Genomic DNA, 21,667 nt, shown 5'->3' with positions numbered 1-21,667 from the left:
GAAATCAGGGTTTTCGTTTGAGGCGGGAGGCCTGACGTAACTTCCGGGTTCTTGTTATATGACGGTTCAGCCTTTGGTTCATTCTGATGACTGGTTAAATATTTGAGAGTTTTGAAACAAAAGGTCCCAGGACACCAGATTTACGGTATTGCTATCTATTACTATTATTATTATTATTATTATTATTATTATTATTATTATTATTATTATTATTATTATTATTATTATTATTATTATTATTATTATTGCCATCTTCGATTCTTGTATTTGATCTCCGATTCCTTAATTGATAAATTCGCAAATATGTAACTAGTTAACTATATTTTTGAATTTTATGTGTATTTTTTTTCTTTTTGTTTCAATGTAATTTATTAGTGGCGAAATAAAACATGACAAACAATAGATAAGAAATGAGCCTCGCAGTGTTTCGACTCTGACGATGCTTTCAATATCAAACAGATTGTTTCCTGTGTTATTCTCTCAGTCAACCTCTAGACGGGTTTATGTGAACGTTTGTCTAGGCTTTTGATTTGTAACAGGAAGATATGCAGCACAGAAACTAAAGTAATTCAATAATGCCAATAGCACGGGAATAAATGATAAAGAGCTTAGCAATAATTCAGATCAAATTGGAATTTGGAAATGTTGGATTAATGATGAGAGAGAAAAAGCGGAGTACCCAGAGAAAAAAACTCTAGGAGGAAGGACGAGAACAAACAACAAACTCAACGCACAGATGACGCTGAGTCCGGGAATCGAACCCAGTCCACATGCCCACACTGGTGGGAGGCGAGTGCTCTCACCACTGTGCCATCCCTGCCCCCCCCCCCCCCCCCTCCCTCATTTAAATTTTTGGACGCGTCGGAAATACTGTACACTTTTATTTTGTGACTAATTATATCTAGTTCTTTTCAACCTGCCCATGGTTTTCATTTAAATTTTAAAAGAAAGATTAGCGATAAAAGAGTTACACGAGCTGAGCCAAGGTATCTCTTTTTTCTAATTCATTCCCAGATCATAGTGACCATGAGCTTGTAAACACCGGCGCATAAATTTTAGGCAGCGTTAACACGAACGCGGTTTCATTTGTAAGTGCATCATTTCGATGCTGTTACACCTTCGGTTTACACAACGTCGGTCGAGACCGTTACCGAAACCGGGTCGATTTGAAAACGCTGACAAAAATGGAGCGTTTTCAAAATGATACGGTTTCATCTGTCGTGTAAACGGCGAAACCGTATCGATTTGAATACGGATACTATTTTGGCGCCAAATTTCACTTGGGTGCGAAGATTCAAAATGGTGAACCTCGCACTCCCGGACGTTTTACTGACTTTGTAATCGTTAGCTACTTTCAACAGGAGTTCTACTTCGTCGTCAGTCCTTGTGCGCTATTTTTCGCTATGTTGACAACAACAAAATGGTAGCGTAGCAATCGAACCCAGATCCCCTCCCTCAATGATGAGTGCATGGGAACGATATCGGCATAACTGCAAACACTTGAAAACGGTGAGATTGGCACCGTATAAACGCTTTGAAACCGTATTGTTTTCGATGCAGTTTCAAGGGCATGAAACCGTGACGATTTGAAACCGCGTTCGTGTAAACGCTCAAATATTTCGAAGCACAAACAATCTTTATTTCCCATGTATTCTCCTTTTGTTAACGTTTATTTAGAGACTAGAATTATTTCTGTTGGAGGAATATTCACAGAGTTATGAATTTTCAAATATTTTTATCCAAGCTATTGTTTGTTCCATGGCTGGAAAACACCTTACCTTCCCATTCATTTCCCCATATGGATGAGCATAAATCAGTGCTATATCATATCACTCCTGCAAAAATATGAAATCTTGTTTTTGTTTATGTAACCATCGAAAGTTAGATCAAACGTCGTTTTAGAGACTTGCTTAGACCTCTGACATTTAGCGACAAGCAATATATTTTAAATTAAGGAAATTAAGAAAAAAAAGAGCGATTTTATTCCGAAGCGTAGGCGAACAAGAAAGGAAAACTCCCAAAAGCGCTTGGCCATGAGCAATATAATAAAGCAACTGAAGTGAATGCATGAATTGAGAAAAGATGGAAACACAGTGTCGATTATCAAGCCGAGTTTTTAAGAATCAAAGCGATCAATTTAGCCAACATTTTAGTGAACCTTGGAGAGATTAATTGTCTCACCGCAGTCAAGGTCTGTGTGAAGTTTTCTGGGTGGTAATGATACCTTTGTCGCGCTGCCAACCGGTCGTGGAAAATTGCTCATTTAGAGGTTTGCCCTGTTGTGGCCAAATGAAAGAACTTTCATCCCTTGGGTCTCAGCCGCATGCATCTCTGTTGGCAGTGATTTTTCCACTGAATTCACTTATCAGCAATCAAATAAGTTCCTGCGAAAGAACTGGAATTGAAGCTTGCAAAGTTAAAGCGGAAAATACGACTTCTTTTGTGAAAGAAATGCGACTATCACATTTTATTTGCAAGCCCGGAGGTTTTCGATCATCCCGAGAGGCGACAAACATCATCAGCAATACTGAATATTGTGACCACATAATTGAAATTGTTATCGACGAGTCACATTGTTAGGGGTTAATTTTTCACACATTAACCCTGACAAAACCAATATTATTACACCCTGTATTCTAATATTCTCAACGTTTATTTAGATACCAAAACAACTTTTGCAGGACCAATTTTCACAGAGATATGAATTTTCAAATATTGTCATACTTAGGCGCTAAGCTGCAAGCATATGAAATAAAAGCAAATGGTAGCCAACTCGCTAGTTGTTTCTCCATAAAATACGTTCTTCAGGGCAAGATTCTGTATGTCTCAAGCTTTACAAAGACAGTTTAATTGTTGCCATTGGATAAATATTCGTGGAGAAATTTATTTTTGAATGTCATTTTTAGGCAGCAAATTCAGTTTACCACACGCCGGTCTCATGCACTTGGAAATACGCACTGGTTTTGAATGTTAAAATATTCCAGGAACAAGATAATGTTGTTATTTTTGTATTCTAAGTTTATTTAGAGACGAGAATTAGTTCTATGGGACAAATATTCATGGAGAAGCTAGTAAATTTTTGAAAGTTTTATTTTTATTCGCGAAATTTATTCACAGCAGACAGTGTACAGGGAAAATGAAGTTCTAAACATGCACTAAATTGAGCGCTCAAATATAATAAGCGTCAAAAAAGCAATAGTTCTATTGTATTCTCTTTTCTTTGACGCTCATTTAGAGACCAAAATTATTCCTCGCGAAGCGAGGTTAATAAATTTGTCGGGCCGAGCCGAGCTAAGCCGCGGGTGTTGGAGCGAAAAATATATTTATATATATATATCGTTGAAGATGTACGCAGTGTTGCCTGGTAACAGTGACAAACAAAGTATGAATGGCGTCAGACAAAGGGAAGGTTGCCTACATCGGGAAAGTTTTTCATTGCCTGATCAAATTTCCACTGCAATGTTCATCAATATTCACTGGATGGAAATATCTCTGCAGAATCTTTTCCCTTTCTTCACGTTTTGTGGCCGCTGTAATATAATTTTCCGTGGGAAATAAATTCATCGAACACGACAGGGCTGCATGCCCGTTGTACATTTCTTCGTGTCAGAAATATATTTCAACCGCAAACTAACCTGTGGAACTACGAAAACACCATGCTCATCAAAATAGTTGCCATGTTCAGAAACCTTTTAATCTCCTGATGCTACAATACGATTTAATTTGATGCTACAAGACGAGTAAAGAGGGCTTTCCACCCAGCCCTAGCTTCGCGAGGTTTTGCAAGTCACGTATTTCTAGTTTCTATAGGACAAATATTCCGTCGAAAATCTCATTTTTTAACATTTTTAGTTGGATAGCTTGTGCATCAAACAAATGGAATGTTTGAAAACCCGCATGACAAGCGGAGGATATCCTTATCTACGGCTCTTCCTATCCTTTTGACTCGACTTTTGAGAGATCGAAGAACACGAGGCGACCCTCAGCAAAAGTGCATTTGTAACTCTTAATTTTCTATTACTGTACCACCGCGTAACATTACTGAAATTAGCGGGAATCCGCAGGAATCGTAGTAAAGAACAGAAACGAGACTTGATGAGTATGGTTACATTTTAATTTGACGCATGATCAATGAGGGAATTTGAAGCCGTTGGCAAAGTCGACTTCCTCTTTCCCGACTTATCTAGGAAAGATCGAGGCAATTCTGCTGACAGTATTGACCAGTGATGCAATAAATATGCATTTCCCTTCGTTTCAGATGGTTTTAGGTTTTTCTGCGAGAAGGGCCAGAGGAACCCTTCATTTTGACGAATCACTCAAAATAGAGGAATATTCTGGATTCTTCGAAATTAGGCAAGTCAGTTATGGAGCTTTAATTATTTTACCAACAAAGGGGATCGCAAGGTTTCTCTCCTTCATGACATTTTTTATGGTGCCCACTTTTTAGCTATGTTAGTTTGATTGAAATCGAGCTGCATTTCCTTCAGCGAAAAAGTCGTGTTTTCCGCTTTAACTTTGCAAGCTTTGTTTCCAGTTCTCACTTCAGTTTTAGAAAATACAGTTTAAACTTAAAAGCACGGTTTTTGTGTGTTTGATCAAGCTGTGCGGTGTGGGTGTCGTTAAAGTCTCGCTGCTGATTGGATTCAAGTTAAATACCTACAAAAGTTGCTCTGGTAAATTAAAAAGAAATTATATAACTGAGGGTGGTGCTTATTTTGTACAGAGATTGCTATTACTTGCGAAATTGACCCTTTAAAGTTGTGCTAAATTTAGGTCTTGATATAGGTCGCCAGAAGGCGTTCCCTCGGTTGAACCGAAAATTCCTTTTAAAAGAGGTATTCGTTCTCATCAAACAGATTATGGTTTCAGTTAAAAGTCAATGAAATATTGCAACACACAAGAAAAAAGGCTTAATCTATTTTTCTTTTAATGCGAGATTGGTCAGAACGTTTTAACACAGACTGTCTCTTCAAAGTGAAAGAAACGTCTGCTAGGAGGACACCCCACAGTGCTATATTACCACAAGCAAGCTCCTAAGCATACATATTACAATGATCTTCCTTACTTTATTGATCAGATGTTCAGGTCGCCTTTTTTAAGACAAAGCGAATGGATGATCCCTGCAATCTTAATTCCATTGCGTCCTTTCTACAGCCACTGTACAAAGGTAGTAAAAGGCAGCGAGTATCTTCCACCTTTAATATAATATTCTCAGACCCATAGTACCTTCGTCTAAAATGAGTTCGGTCTTCTAAGAAAACGACAAATTGCGCCAAAACGAGAGAAAGATTTGTTGGAAAAATACCCACATATTACAATTAGCAATAGCAAGCCTGCATGAATGTGCATTAAGTGCGTGTTTTAACTCATCGATCGGAGATATGGCAAGTTCTGGCAAATTCAATTCCAGTGGGTCTCCTTCTACAACTTTACACAAAGAGACTGAGTGCAAAGCAGGTATCCATTCAAAAAAATATGTTACTCTGATATTTACAGCATCCTTTACTTGGACCAAAAATATTTTATTCGCACTAGAGAAAAAGAAAGTTCTTCTCACAAACGGCCAACATATTTTTATTTTCATATTTTTGGACAAGATTGTACATACATGATGACCTTCTTGATCATAATTTATTCATACATGGGAGCCAGACAGACAGTTCGGCTTTCCAAGTTGAAGTGGTTGATCTGTCTAGAATAAATTGCAATGCGTTCCTTCCGCAGGCTCTAGCAAAGATCGTTCCAACTAGGCGACCTTTCCGCTGCATACTAAATTCCAAGATCCGAAGAATCCTTCCCTTTGAATCAGATTTTAATTACTTTCTCTAGTATAAAAGAAAGTTCCACAGAGTACTCTGACATAAAAATTACCAATAGCAACCTTACATGACGGATGTTCTAATGTACAACGAAGACGTTGATAACCTATCATGAATACATTCATGAATGAACGTTTTTGTTAATTCTTCCGTCAGAGGTAAGGGAAATTCATTTCTACCAGATACTTTTAACAACAAGATTATTTTAAAGCTAAATGAACTTCAGTAAAAAATCCATCCTCGTGATTTTCTTGTTAAAGTTTTTCAAGAGACAGCAGTTCTTTGGTTACTAGGAGACGAAGACGTGTGAGCACTAAACGAGCCTTTCATGTTGATCAAGCCTTGCAGAATTGAGTGCTGCAACAGTCCTCCAATTTGTTCTACTTCAGCAACTTCCGACAGCAAAATATGTTAAATTTTGCTCACGGTAACAATAATGCGTGGTGTTTTCCGAGCAGAACTTTGTGTTACTCTTATGAAAACAAATTATCTGTAATCAATAATGATCATATCGATCTTGGGCGAGCATTTTACACTTCGGGGTACCTGCTTTTCACTATATTTCTCAGGACTGAAAATGAACCCGCTGAGATAATCTATTCACCTTTGTCTGCCAAAACCGAACTTTCCCCCACCGATGAATTAAAGAACAAAGATCATGGTGTTTCCATGTCACCATCCCGAATTTTCTTACTTAAAGAAGATAGTTATCAAGTACGTACGTTATCACATTTAGCGATACAAGCACTTTACTGCAGACAATGGATATATTCAAACAGGCTTTGTCGTTTGTTAGTAGCCACTTCTAAAGTTCACTTTGATAAAACGCTAGTCAAGGTCATGATGATCTTATCAAAATAACTCATGATAAAATTGATTGTCAGCTTTCCAGGAGAATGCGAATATACAATCTTGGCTTTCTTGATTTGAATGCGTTTCTTCTGTAAGCTCTACAAAAAGATAGTTCAAAGCCAACATCCTCTCTCTTTCATGCTCGTCTGATACCTTAAAGGTTTCATGTTCATTCATAATAAAGATGGTGGCATCCACCTGTTAATTGAAGCGTACCGGGCTATTATGATTATTATTATTATTATTATTATTATTATTATTATTATTATTATTATTATTATTATTATTATTATTATTATTTTGTGTCGCTCTTTTTGGCAAGAAAAATTTATCCAATTTCTTTGGTTTTTCGAGTCGTACACGAAGCTTGCTTTTTAAGTTGTGGAAATTAAAACCTTTGAGATATGAGAATATTTTTAGAACTTCATTTTTGCCAAACTGGAATGACCATAATTTCTAAATCCAATGACTGATTGCTTTTGTTACTTCATCAAAAAAAGCTGCAGAGATATCAAGTTTTGCATCTGCAAGTTTTATCACAATCGTGGCCACAAACTTCACAACAGAAAGTACTGGTTAAATTTACTCCAAAACTGCTGCACCGATTCATAATTGTGCTAGCTGACGCACAAATGGCGGAAGAGTGCAACCAACCCAAAACTTTATTGAAAGAATTACTACGGACCAATCGGAACGGCCAGCGGCAAACAGGATCATTGCTACATGAAGCGACATTGTATGTTGCACGTAAAGTAAAATTTAATATATTATATTATATTATATTATATTATATTATATTATATTATATTATATTATATTATATTATATTATATTATATTATATTATATTATATTATATTATATTATATTATATTATATTATATTATATTATATTATATTATATTATACTATATTATATTATATTAATCCGACTTATCGTATATTTAGCAAGTTATTTTCCAGAAAAACTTTTCATGATAGAATATATCATCTAAGGGAGAAACCCTTAGCAGATTTCAGCACCTTAGGTTCCCATTTTGAGGAAGAGTAAAACCACCTAGTCTAGCACTTCTAACCATCCGCTTTTCAAATGCATTGAAAACTCTCCCTCATGATAATATGTTCAAGGTGTTAAGCTTTGTTGTCACATTATTCGCGGAGAGTTCACCTCTTGGAATACTAAGCGATTCAAGGTTACTCCAAATAGGCCTGACACATCACTTAAAAATTTCTCTTACTACTTATACCTGCGTTCTGTAGAAGTCGGCGTACCTTTCAAAGTTACGTTTACCTTCTCTAAAACAGCATTGGAAAAAACTAAAACGTGTAAACATCATTTTATTGGCAAATAGGTTCTTCGCACATAATCAATTGTTATCCTCGAGAGACAAACTGGCCGTGAAGAAAGTGACATCAAAGTCAGAGATTGTGAATATATTATCTCTCGCAAGGGTTTTCATTACAGTTGAAAAGCGAATGTTTGGAAGTAACCGACTTGACGAGTTTGTTTCTCCTTAAACGGGAAACGTAGCCTGCTAAAAATTGGTAAGAGTTTTTCATGGCCACTGTATTCTTTATTTCTAAGTATTTTTGAAACTAAATGGGACTATGCACAATAGGTGGAATGAATATGTTATTTCATTTTACCTAACGTGCAGCATAGAATTCTTCAGTGTAGCGCTGATAACTTGTGCCGTAAGCTTCTGATTGCTCAGATTCCTTAAATGAAGCTTTGCGTAGCATTAGCTTTTTAGATGAGAAATAGTCTGGCTGCACTCTTCCGCCAAATGCTTTGGAGTAGCATTTTCAGAGAACTAGCTTTAAACCAGAGTGAGTGAGTCGGGAGTTGTATGGTCATCAGGTCATGTTTAAAACTCTCAGATCTCTGACGCTTATTAAATAAATTAAGAAAAAGTCAGGCATGGCTTTTCAAACTTATGGGCATTTTTTTTTTGTGTCAAAATGAAATTCTAAAGACATCGTCAACTCTCAAATATTTCGCCTCCTCAACAAATAGATAATATATTTTTTAAGACATTAAACATGTTTCTGTTATTACGCCAAAACTCAGAGGAATCAGTTGAGCTTTCTTGTCTGTGAAAAGCCAAGACTAAAAAATGTAACCAACTCGCCAATTTATCGGAACGGGCGCCTTAGAGGTGTAAGAATTTTCTCCTAGAAAATGGGTACCTAAACAGTGTCATATGACAATCTTCTAAGCATACATATTATATTGATCGTGTGTTTTCCGAGCAGGACTTTGTTTTACTCCAATGAAAATAAAATTCCTGTAATCAAGGATAATGATCATATCGATCTTAGACGAGTATTTTAGACTCGGGGTACCTGCTTTTCACTATGTTTCTCAGCAAAGTGCGCACTGGAAATGAACCCGCTGAGATAATCTATTCGCCTTTGTCTGCCAAAACCGAACTTTCCCCCCGCGGATGAATTAAATAACAAATATCATGGTGTTTCCATGTCACTGTCCTGAATTTTCTTACTGAAAGAAGGTAGTTATCACGTACCTTATCATATTTAGCGATACAAGCACTTTCCGGCAGACAATAAATATTTCAACAGGCTTTGTCGTCTGTTTCTAGCCTCTTCTTAAATTTAAAACGATAAAACGTTTGTCAAGGTCATGATGATATTATCAAAATAAGCATAATCTCTGATAAGAGTTATTGTCAGTTTTACATGAAAATGACAAATATGCAATCCTTGCTTTCTTGATTTGAAATTTCCCCATCTAATTAGAGGAACCATGGGTACTAGAGGGCATAAAAGGGAAACGACGTTTGCTTTGATATATTTTTTAAGACATTAAACATGTTTCTGTTATTACGCCAAAACTCAGAGGAATCAGTTGAGCTTTCTTGTTTGTGAAAAGCCAAGACTAAAAAATGTAACCAACTCGCCAATTTATCGGAACGGGCGCCTTAGAGGTGTAAGAATTTTCTCCTAGAAAATGGGTACCTAAACAGTGTCATATGACAATCTTCTAAGCATACATATTATATTGATCTTCCTTAGTTGCTTGATCAGATATTCACGTTCGCCTTTTTCAAGGCAATAGCTGCGAATGGATGATTCCTGCAATCTTAATTGCAATGCGTCCTTCTGCAGCCCCTGTACAAAGATAGTTTAAGGTAGTTACCTTCCAGCTTTATTTTAATATAATCTTCTCAGAACGATAGAACCATAGCATCATATCATTAAAAAGGGGGAGACTTTAGTTCGAAACATATTCACACATTACAACTGCCAGCAATCCCGGCTATATGAATGTGGATTAATGAAGTCCATCGATCGGAGGTATAGACATTTTCGTTTTGTATGTCTTGAGAAAAGCAAAAAAAATAATCTCTGCAGCTTCAGGTCTAGTGCGTTTCCTTCTGCAGTCACTACACAGAGAGACTGAGTGCAAAGCAGGCATCCTCTTAGAAGAATTTGTTACTCTGATATTCACAGCATCCTTTACTTGGAGGAAAAATATTTTATTCGCACGAGAGAAAAAAAAAATTCTCCTCACGAACGGCCAACATATTTTTATTTTCATATATTTGGACAAGATTGAAACGTCTCTACATACATGATGACCTTCTTGATTTATTCATACACGGGAGCCAGCAGACAATTCGGCTTTCCAAGTTGAAGTGGTTAATCTGTCTAGCTTCATTTGCAAGGCGTTCCTTCCGCAGGCCTCCAACTAGGCACCCTTTCCGCTACATACTTTTTCCGGAGATCCACAGAATCCTTCTCTTTGAATCACATTTTAATTATTTTCCTCAGTATAGAAGAAAGTTCCAGTCACAGAGCACTCTGACATTAAAATTACCACTATAGCAACCTTACATGAATGAAGTTCTAATAACGAAGACATTGATATGACCAATCATGAATGCATCCATGAATGAACGGTTTTGTTAGTTCGTCAGTCAGAGGTAAGGGAAATTCAGTTCCACCAGACACGTTAAATAACCATTTTTCTAAAGACAAATTAATCCAAGCCCCTAATTTTCTTGTTAGAGTTTTTCAAGGGACAGCAGTTCTTTGGTTACATGGAGACGAAGACGAGTGAGCAATAAACGAGCCCCTTATTTTGATCAAGCCTTGCAGAATTGGGTACTGCAACGTCTAAAAATTGCCTCCAAATTTGTTTTACCTCAGCAACTTCCGACAGGAAAATTTGCTTGCTTACAGTAACACTAATGTGCGTGTGTTTTCCGAGCAGGACTTTGTTTTACTCCAATGAAAATAAAATTCCTGTAATCAAGGATAATGATCATATCGATCTTAGACGAGTATTTTAGACTCGGGGTACCTGCTTTTCACTATGTTTCTCAGCAAAGTGCGCACTGGAAATGAACCCACTGAGATAATCTATTCGCCTTTGTCTGCCAAAACCGAACTTTCCCCCCACGGATGAATTAAATAACAAATATCATGGTGTTTCCATGTCACTGTCCTGAATTTTCTTACTGAAAGAAGGTAGTTATCAAGTACCTTATCATATTTAGCGATACAAGCACTTTCCGGCAGACAATAAATATTTCAACAGGCTTTGTCGTCTGTTTCTAGCCTCTTCTTAAATTTAAAACGATAAAACGTTTGTCAAGGTCATGATGATATTATCAAAATAAGCATAATCTCTGATAAGAGTTATTGTCAGTTTTACATGAAAATGACAAATATACAATCCTTGCTTTCTTGATTTGAAATTTCCCCATCTAATTAGAGGAACCATGGGTACTAGAGGGCATAAAAGGGAAACGACGTTTGCTTTGAACCATCTTCTTGCAGAGACTGCAGAGTGAACGCGTTGGAATCAAGAAAGCCAAAACCCTTACAAGAGGTAAGACTAATCGTCATACTTTTAAAATAACCAATTACCTTTTGTCAAGTTGAAATTTTCAAACGAGAATCCTCTACGTGTTTCGGTTGATTGAAAGGGAAAAGGTAGCTCGATAAACCTCTTTCTGACAGAAATTGCTTTCATTGTGCCTAGGCATAACCCGATCCCGAGAAAGGTCCGCTATTGATTACAAACCAAGAGGAAGACTTCATACGAAAGAGATGCCCTGGCTAATTTTAGCAGGGAGTTTTATGAAGCAGTCAAAGTGCTGTTTAATTATTTAGTTTCGTCCGTTCCTTTTACAAGGAAGTCTTAAAACGTTCAAAAATAAGTATTTTTTCACGTTTCATCCGTCAAACATAGTCATTCATTTTGGGCTTAAAGTGATGCCGCAACACCAATCTTTATATCACCTTTTATTTCTAACTTATTCCCACATAGGTGAAGAATGAATATGAAGTGTCAGGTTTTTATGTTGCTGATCATCATTGTGATCGCTGTGGATGCCTTTGGGCCTAAAAAGGCTAGGAAGAACTACGTTAAGGAAAAACGTAAGAGACGAACACATTTATAAGTTATTAAAAGAGACCTGTTATCGTCGCGAATTTTATGGATTGCATTAGTTAGCTCTTTGGAGTAAACTATAACATTTGATGATACGTGTTTGAGTCATCAGTGAAAATTAGTGAATGTTAAATTGAATATCGAATACAACTTCTCTACGCTTCCTCTCTCACATTGAAACAGATTCGATTTAATTATTTCTTATCCCATTCACGTATCATATACTGATCCTCTACCCAAAGCGTCACAACCCACCTCAAACGGTAGCACTTGGCAGACAAACTCTTTCTGCCACACGTCCGCCTTTTAAATCCCCTATAGCTCTCCAATTGTACCTGGTGTGACTACTCAATTCCTTCTTTCCAAGACACTAGGAATCTCTCATCAAACATCACCACATCTGATGTCCTCATTGGCATACGCATACAAAACCAATGAATCAATCAATCGATTACCGTACCTTTAAACAGCTGAGTTAAGGAGAACCAACAATTTAAATACAAACTTCAAGAGTCTACAGTTAGACAAAGAAAGGGTAGGGGGGACCTCAATGGACACCAAATAGATCTGAAGGAATACAGGCGTCTCAACCCCATCCCTCCTTCCCTACCATCCTCCCTAAAAACATCAGTTAATCGATTAATCAATCAAAATTGCCATAAATTTATATTTACAGGTCAGGTAGTCTGCGACTGGCCCGTTGGTTTTTGTGAGAATTATGAAGTTCCATGCCCACCTGAAACGGATGAGTGCAATGACCCGCTTTGCAATAATCCCTCACACAAATGCTGCTGCTGGTAAGAATTGTGAAAATGCGCGTACGGCTTATTCCTATGGAATATAACAGGATATTTCACGACAATTGAAAAACTCGAACGTTACCTGGAAAAAGCGAGTTACCTATAAACGAGCCAGCAAATTGGCATTAAACACAACAAGATTTGTGATCATTTCCGGAGAGAGTTAGAACGCCATCGATCATTTTCAGCACAACTGCCAGGATTCTAGAAAATATATCAATATTTCTGAGAAATCACCGAATATTCCACGCAAAATACTAGCTAGAAAGTGCTCCTGCCTAAGCAATACTCCCATGCCATCAAATGGCCCTAATTGGTCAAGAAAAACTCTTAAACGGCATGCCCCTTTAACTTTTAAATGGGATATTTATACCGGTTATGGTCCTGCCTGGGCGAGACAGGACTTCTAAATGGGATGTATTGATGCTTTCATGATCTTTCGTATGTGTATTAATGCTTTCATGATCTTGTCAAACGTAATTCTTACATCGTGTTGTTCCATTTTATGGACTTCAAAGGAAACAGTTTCAGGGGTACAATGTGGGCTAAGCAGGGTTAAAAAAAAGCCAAGACGTTACCCAGGTGGAGTTGTCGATTTGTATCATATTGAATCGCTCTCCACCTCCTTTTACTCCTTTGTATTAAATGGACAGTTTAAAGGGGAACCATAAGAAATTTGTCAAAAATATGACAAAATTGTGTCGAGAAAATACTATAAAAATAGTTTTCTTGGCCACTACATTGAAGCGCAAAACACTGTAAGTCAGAAAATGTCAGTCCTACCTTTATCAAAGACAAAATCATGACCAAAGATCACTTATGGGGAACTTCGCTACTCTCAGTAAACACAATCTGTTTTCAATGCAACCACCGTCCTTACACATGTCGATGTGACATACTTGTATTATTTTTTCAGGACTTAATTAAAGTGCACAGTCGTGCAAAGCTTCGCAGTTCAGCCATATAAAGTAATAACAACAAAGAAGTTTTGGTGAGGAGAAAGTGGTTCGTCGCATCTTAGAGCTTGCCAAGTAAAAGATCAAGTTGCGGAGGCACTTCATTTAGCTGTAAAACTATTCTTTTAAAACCGCTGACTGTGTAACGCTAACGAATCTAAATAAAGGGTTAAAATGAAACTTTATGGTTATTTGATGTTGTGCTTTCTTACAATTTCGCATGCACATGAAATTTGAACTATGACGAGCAAAAAATAGTGACCAAGTTCAAAAGTGAATCCTACTAATGCTGTCCACCGTTTCGATGATACTACCATCATTGTCAAAGCAAAGCGACTGTTTCTTCGTGTTTTGAGTATAAATGAGTGAAAACAATATATGAGACATTTTGTTTCTTTTGTGATCATGTAAATTACTTAGCGCAAATGGAGTCAGTTTTTGGCGCAGTCAAAGTTTGTATTTTTTGGCAGCAATAAATTCATTCGAATGCTTAATTCACGAAACTTTGATCATCCAATACCTTCATATCCCTATGGTTCCTTTAGGGTTGACGACATATTTGTCCTTTACAAAACGGAAAAGAATTAGTTTTTCTAATGTTACGAAATTTTGAGCCGACATTTTGCTGAAGAAAACTATAAATTCCCTTTACAAGTAAAATTCGAATTTCTGAGACGTTAAGACAATTGGATCAGTATAATGGAAATTGTTATTAAAGTATGGTATTCATGAATGGAGAGCCGTTTTCGCCCGGTAACAAGACCAAATCAGGCGAAATGGATGATGTGGGTCAACTTCAAACACGACTCTCCGGAGGGTGGGTGGGAGGGTAACCGTCCTTGAGTGTGGAACGTGTTCCCTTTATATTCTCATTATCCAATCCTTAGGGACCAAAATACCAATTCAAATAGGCAAAGAGAGGTCTTGATATACGACTCTTATTAGATGTTTTGGTATGTAGTATCGCTGTATATTTTTACTCGTTGTTCCCATTTTGATTTGCCCTGTGGATGATCAAAATACAACACAACCCAAAAAGATATACAGCGATACTGCACACTAGGAGAGGTCGTTGAAGAAACAGAAAACGAAAGAAGCAGCAATTGTGAAATATCTATTGTAATTATGACAATTTCTCGTATTACTCCGGTACTTAGGATAGAATTAACCAAGGAAAAGCTGCAAACCTTGACCGTAAATTGTTTTGTTTAATTATCATTATGTTCCTTACAAATGTTATATTACATTGTTTTCTTGTTTTTAACGGAACACCCTTTTATTTGTTATTTTTTACACCTCCTTTAAAAAATGCTGTTTACAAGTATATTTGATCAGCGCCGACTTGCGCTGATTTAATCATGAAATCGTCACCATCTCCAAAATATTTTATCTCGATCGAATTTTTATATATGCTATACATATGAATGAGCTGCTATTATGGCAGGAGTTACGTCTTTATAATTTAAGAGACCATTACAAAGCTAGAAGTATATAGTGAAAAGGCTGTTAAAAAAACAGAGGGTTGTAGGGATTTAAAGGTAGGAATGGACAAAATCCAGCTCACAGAAAAGATAAAGGAAAGATTCTATGACCATTCAAGATAATTATGGTTGGTGGCTTCAAATTCATGACAAAAAAGTTGCAAATGCAAATTGAGGCAAACAGCATTTAGTTTCGACTTTATAGTTATTCGTCCGAATCGGGTAAAACTCGGGTTATAGATGCGTTCCAAAATCCAAAAATCTGGATTTAAGTTGGAAGCATTCTGAGAAAGAAATATTCCGTCGATGAAATCAACAAAATCCGGATTTTGAAACCAGCATTGGATTTTCTTTTAATTTTTATACAAATCCTGGGAAACGATTTTCAATTCCTTGAATCCAACAGGAGGAAGAATTCAATAGATTAACCTAAAATCCGGGTTTTGAAACCAAAACATGATTTTCTGATACTTTTTAGATATTCTTAAAGGAAACCTCCACTCTTGAAATAAATTAACGTTAAATTGTTGAAAATACAATGTAATTTTAAATTTCGTTGAAAAAACATTGGAAGTAACATTTTTGTTTCGGACAAAACAGGATTTGATTATCACCTCGTTTCCTTTTAAATTTCCTGGGCGCAGTTATCTTGGATTTCATGACGTAGAACGGTTGCTCTATTGTTTCACACAAAAGAACAATAGCGGCAACTATATGACGTCATAAAATCCAAAATGACGGCGCCCAGGAAATTTAAAACCGAAAATAGGCGACAATCATATCTAATTTTTAGCACACTCGAAAGTTATTTGTACTTTTTAAACTAAAATTTACAATTTACAATTTACGGTCCATTTATTGTCGGAGTGGAGGTTCCCTTTAAAACGAATTCCATCAAATCCATTACGAAGAAAGATTTGATAGATGCAACCCAAAGCCGGATCTTGTGGCCTTGTGATCTACTATTGTTGAAAAGGGGCACAACCCCTTCCTGTAAAGATTGTCCCATTTTCAATACTTTCCAGTAGCTACTCGCATTTCCCTTAATTAGACATTAATTACTTTTGTGAGAGTCGATTTAACACTGCCCGAGATATGACAATACCAGTAGTAAAAGGTCAAGCTATGAATTCAAAACTTGTAACAAAAAAGCAGCGAATTGCTTTACTTCTACCATATATCACATGTCTTGCATGAAACATAATTATTTAATTTCCTAAATTTTCCTGCAAATCAAATCAAAGATGACCGCCACCTTAAATGACGTCAACAGCCCCAGAAACGCAGTAACCGACAATGTTTACATCATCTAGTATAGAAAATTAGAGGCTTTTTGTCAAAGTACAAGCCTTTTACTGATTATTGTAACAAAAAGGCGCATTAGAGGCCGGGTTAAGGAATGTAAACGAAAGACTAAGAAAGGCTAACTTTTAGTTCTAGTTAACAATCGGCAAGTATGTACAGTATATGCCTCAGCTCCTAAGGCATTATATCGAAAGCAAAAACATTGTTGAAGAAGAATTAATCTTTTAAGAACTTTTCGTGTGTTTTAAAAAGGACCAAGGAACTGAGATGAAAATCATTTAATCGATTTCTTAGCTACTTGGAACACTGTTCTAGAAAATGATCAGATAAACCATTTTCTTTGTTTGTCATATTAAGCGTGTTTACAAACCTTGTAATCTCTAGCGTCTCCTATAGAAACTTATTCACAGAATATCAAACTTGCATTCCACGTAGATATTGGACCAGTGATGATCCATTCTAATCCAGCTGTTGTAAATGGTTCCTCCTCACCTATCAACGTTTTTCCAATCGATACAACCCCAACATCGTCTTGGAGGCATGTTTGGATTTGGCCATATTTGTACATCTGACCCTCACTTACTCTTTGGCAAATTTTCAGTTATTGCTTAAGCTGCTCACGAGATTATTGGGTGGGGGAGGTGTGAGTGGGGGTGTAAGGGGGAGGGTAGAAAAAATAAAGAACTTTAAGAATTATGGCACTGTGTTCAGTCTCACAGCAGTTTAAACCGTAACCAGTACACAATGTTAAAGAGGATAAAGCAGACTGGAAAGAGAACTCTAGCGTAGTCATCAACACAATCTGGATCGATCAAATGGATGCACGTTCTCTTGACAGAACACTGTGGGGTTCTGGGATAGGTCAGTGGTCTGTGCTCAATCTCATTCCGTTTAGCTTTGGATCTTTCACAGAGATGAGTTGTCGGTTTCTTGGATTTGTCATTAAATGCACTGTAACTCTGGAGATTTAAAGAAAATAAAGAAAAAAAATTACGTTAAGTATGCACACTGGAAAGGTAGCGTATTTTGAGTATTTTAATTTATTTCCTCTACTTAGCACATAATTACGTTATATTAATATTAATTTTGTAAATGAATATATTACTAAAGAGGAGGGAGGGGAATCTAGGTTAACTAAAATTGTGCCCCTAAAACAACAATTGTTATTATGGTAAATGAGAAGAATAGTTAATTTTTATCAAATCCATAAGGAAGAAGATACCTTACTATAAATTACACAAAGTTCGATTCGTTTGAGGGAAGAAAATATATTTGTACAATTTATAACATTATATGAGCATTAGTACTGAGCAGCATAATAAAGTTTCAGTGCTCTTTTAAATACTTGTCTCGAAGATTTTTGATGGTTGCGAAACTGTGTGATCGGGGATATACAATTTAAGACTCTAGCTACTTTGGGAGAAACCAAGATGTTTCCTGCAAAGTTTTTGTAAAAGAAAAGATCTTGTACAGTTGAGATTAATAAAACAAAGACAATTCATACATAGCTTTTTCTCATCAAACAATTCGGGGAGAAAAATTTAGCCGACTTTTTATTCATTTCATTTACAATTCATAAGCCCATTGACCTATCAAATGGTCGATAATACATCACGTGCAGTGACTTTATATTGATAAACCTCCTCCTTATTAGTACGCGGTGTTTTATCAGCTGATAAAACACTCCTCGTTATGCGGTGTTTTTTGTAGTAAAACAAAAACTCGTGCTTCGTTTTTCATCACGGGTTCCAAACACCAAGAAACGAGGTGTTTGGAACCCCTGATGAAAAACGAAGCACGAGTTTTTGAGCTGGATTCTCAAACTAGTGTCAGAATTTAGTGGAATTATTTCCGAAGAATAGGTAATTAGAAGGCGTGCTCAATAGGCTATTGTTTGTTTCTTATTCGTGGTAAATGAAATGAATATTTAATATGAGGCCATGCGGGCCGGTTTTTTGGTAGATTAACATTACGATGGTGATGGAGCTTGAGTCCGGATCAGAACAATTTCGCGTTCCTAAAACTTCTTTTCAAGAAAATGTTCTGGTGAATGACGTCGTTCCAGCTTCAACTAAGTATAAAAACAAGTGGGCTGTAAGCATTTTTGCCGAATGGCAGAGGTTAAGAGAGGTTAAAGTTCCTGTATTAGATTGTGGTAGTCTCTTCAAGGACTACGATTTTCACAAGGTTACCGCTCTGAGCGCAGATATTGCCGGAATGGACGCTCTGTCGCTGAGCTATTGGTTGTAAAAATTCGTGATGGAGGTAGCTAAAAAGTCCGGTGGAAGATACCCTCCCAAGACCGTTTATGGTATCATTTGTGCCCTCAAGCGTTATTTGGAGGAGAAAAATGGTCCGAAGCTTTGAATCCTCTGGACGCTAGTAACAAAAGGTAATTGACAACTTTTAGACCGCATTGTTCAGAATGTTAAAATGCACTGTTTTGGGAATTGAATTTGGCGTGTTGTTTTTCGAAGGTTCCGACCTTGCTTAGATGCAAATATACTGTATTTAGTATAAAGACTGATTAAAATTCAAGTTTCTTGATCAGTGTCTTGATCAGTTTTTGAACTAATCGAATGTGTCTTGATCGGTATGTTCATTGGGTATCAAAATACATGCACCTGACCCAATTGATGCAAGCTGATTGGGTCATCAGCACATGAATAATTAATGAGTTTGAGAACAGCTGATAAAACACTGCACTCCTCATTAGTATGCGGTGTTTTTCTCGTATGCTAATTTACAACGTTCACAAAAGCATCATTGTTATGAACTCTATTGAGACACGCTTTTCCAGGAATGTTTTTGAAGCCGTTCAAGAAACTCGCAGCACGTGTTTTATGGGGTCTAAAACCACTCAGCTGCGCCTCGTGGTTTTAAACCCGATAAAACACTGTCGCTCGTGTTTTAAACATTACTTCAAAGTTTATTTACTTTTCATCAAGCCTCCCTCTAAATGTTCGAAAGTGTTTGCAGTTACCTCAAGAGGATCGTAGCCATAATTATTGTCTTCATGGCGACGTTTGTGCGGAACACTGCCGTTCATTGCTGCCTTTCGTGATCCATTAATTAGATACTCTTCCTCCTGAGATGGAAAATAAAGCAAATAAAGGCCCGTCTAAACGGCTTCAACATTTGCTTCAAGATGCGTTCAACACTTTGTTGAACCAAATGTCCGGAGAGGGGGGGGGGGGGGGGTGAACAGGTCGAGCAACATTGTTGAAAGTGTAAAAAAGCTTTCTCTCGGTGGTACAGCCTGGATTTGAGCAAGTTAGATATGAGTGTTCGTTCATTGCCCAATGCATTTTAGCAGTAATCGGGCAAAGTTAAGTGAATAGATCGTTGGACACGTGATACGCACAGCTGTACAATCTTATTTGGTTTCTTACTCACCGCTTCGTCAATCTCGTGCTCTGTCAAAGCCCTCTTTAAACGTTTATTGTGAACGTTTACTATATAAAGTACAAATGTGTACTCCACGAGTACTCCAAACACAAACAGAAAGCTTCCGATGAGGTACCAATCGATGGCTTTGACATACGAAACCTGGTGAAGCAAAGAAATAGATTAATTAATTTTAATTAATTAATTAATTAATTAACCTATTAAAATAGGTTAATTGATAATTTATAAGGTGAAGTTAGCTCATTAGCTAAAAGAACGCCTGACTGAGTAAAATTCCAAAGAAGCGTAATCTTAAGAAGACGAGAAATTTATGGACACGTGCGTTATGGCTAAAGTTGTCGTACAAATCATATTTCGAAATGCGTTCGTTGTCGTTGGGGGTTGTTACTTTTTCGTTCTGTACAAACTTGTACAAGTCAAAAACGCTTCCAATGTAGCGTTTTCCTGATCTAGTCTAACAAACGTTTACCAAAAACAGTGAAGTCACTCTCATGTTGTAAACCTCAGTGAGTGATTTTAATGAACGAAAACTGTTTTATTGTGGACAAAAGGCCAAAATTGACAAAAAAAAGGTTCTATGCTGTCCAAAATTTCCTCAGGGTTCGAACGATATGGAAACACTTGTGAAAACGGGAACCTTTCAAGACGTTTTCGCTACGAAGTCAGGGGCACCCAACGACAGTTTTCTCTTAGATCCTTTGAAACGCTATTTTAATCTATCTGGAGCGCCTTTGAAGCTCCGTAGGTTCATTTTAGGCTGCGCTATAATATTTTTATCTGTTCGGTCATTCTAGGGGAACTTGAATCGTTTCGAAATTACTAGGGATTTTTGTCCATCTCCCGAAAATCTTAGGTCTTGTTTCCTTTCCGAAACTCTTAGCTGACCTTTTTTTCGGTACCCGAAACGACATTTTTAACAATCCGAAAACGCTAGGCCTTAACTTTCGAAAGTTCGAGGTGAAAATTCCCTTTAGAAAATTGTAGGGGATTAATTGCCTTCCGAACAGATAATTTACCGAAACGATCCGTTTGGTGCCCCTGCGAAGTCTCCGTTTTGAAAACTATTTGGAAAAGTGTAGACCGACCGGGCATAAAATATTTATTAATTTATAAAGTGATTTTTTTTTTATCAGAATCTAAAGAGCTCATTTACCTTAGGCATGGTGGTATTTAACATGTTCAATATTGTCGTAATCGTCAGCACCGAAGTTATTCCGAGCGCTATACGAGCCGCAGTGGAATCAGGAGGGATACAGAACGATATCCACGATAAAATCACAATAAGCGCACATGGGGCGTAGATGTGTATCAGAAAATATCCTGCTCTCCTGTTGAAACTAAATGAAGACGACAGGCGAGACCAATTCCCTAAAAATTAGAAGAAAAAAAAGGTTAGATGTGGTAAGTAATGTTTTTCCTCTCGACTCCTGGAGGTAGGGAGCTTAAGCAACGACAACGACAACGGCAACGACAACGGCTCTGCACAATCGCTCTGCACGTGCGTTTTGCATTTTGGTACATTTCTTTGCCGTCCTCTGCTAAACTAAATGACCACATTTAAGGTTTCAGTTGTGGAGAACATGAACGCATGGCGGGGAATTTTTCATTTTTTGTCGTAACTTGTA

At 37.1% G+C, this 21,667-nt stretch overlaps 2 protein-coding genes across 10 annotated transcripts in view; one reads left to right on the top strand and one right to left on the bottom strand.

The window, feature by feature from the left end:
* The first annotated feature begins 11,459 nt into the window (after positions 1-11,459).
* LOC146490162 (uncharacterized) lies at positions 11,460-14,028 on the top strand. The gene is made up of 4 exons (XM_085100968.1): positions 11,460-11,528; positions 11,970-12,079; positions 12,769-12,889; positions 13,809-14,028. Exons 2-4 carry the CDS (start codon positions 11,977-11,979, stop codon positions 13,813-13,815), a joined length of 231 nt encoding a protein of 76 aa, XP_084957094.1. The 5' UTR covers positions 11,460-11,528; positions 11,970-11,976; the 3' UTR covers positions 13,816-14,028.
* Positions 14,029-15,036: 1,008 nt separating this feature from the next.
* The window catches only part of LOC146490161 (gamma-aminobutyric acid receptor subunit beta-3-like), a 29,000-nt gene continuing 22,369 nt past the window's right edge, over positions 15,037-21,667 (bottom strand). For all 9 annotated transcript variants that reach the window (XM_085093383.1, XM_085095266.1, XM_085094629.1 and 6 more), the window contains 4 exons: positions 21,196-21,410; positions 20,031-20,183; positions 19,618-19,722; positions 15,037-17,593 (listed from right to left, as the gene is read on the bottom strand). In XM_085093383.1, the coding sequence (XP_084949509.1) occupies positions 17,348-17,593; positions 19,618-19,722; positions 20,031-20,183; positions 21,196-21,410 (719 nt within the window). In that variant the 3' untranslated portion in view covers positions 15,037-17,347. The remainder of the gene's footprint in view (positions 17,594-19,617; positions 19,723-20,030; positions 20,184-21,195; positions 21,411-21,667) is intronic.

This window comes from Pavona decussata, unplaced genomic scaffold, assembly GCF_977016875.1.
Source record: "Pavona decussata unplaced genomic scaffold, jaPavDecu1.1 SCAFFOLD_1, whole genome shotgun sequence".
In the NCBI taxonomy this organism is placed as follows: domain Eukaryota; kingdom Metazoa; phylum Cnidaria; class Anthozoa; order Scleractinia; family Agariciidae; genus Pavona; species Pavona decussata.
Note: the sequence above shows the minus strand (reverse complement) of the source record. Positions and strands in the feature narration are given on the sequence as shown.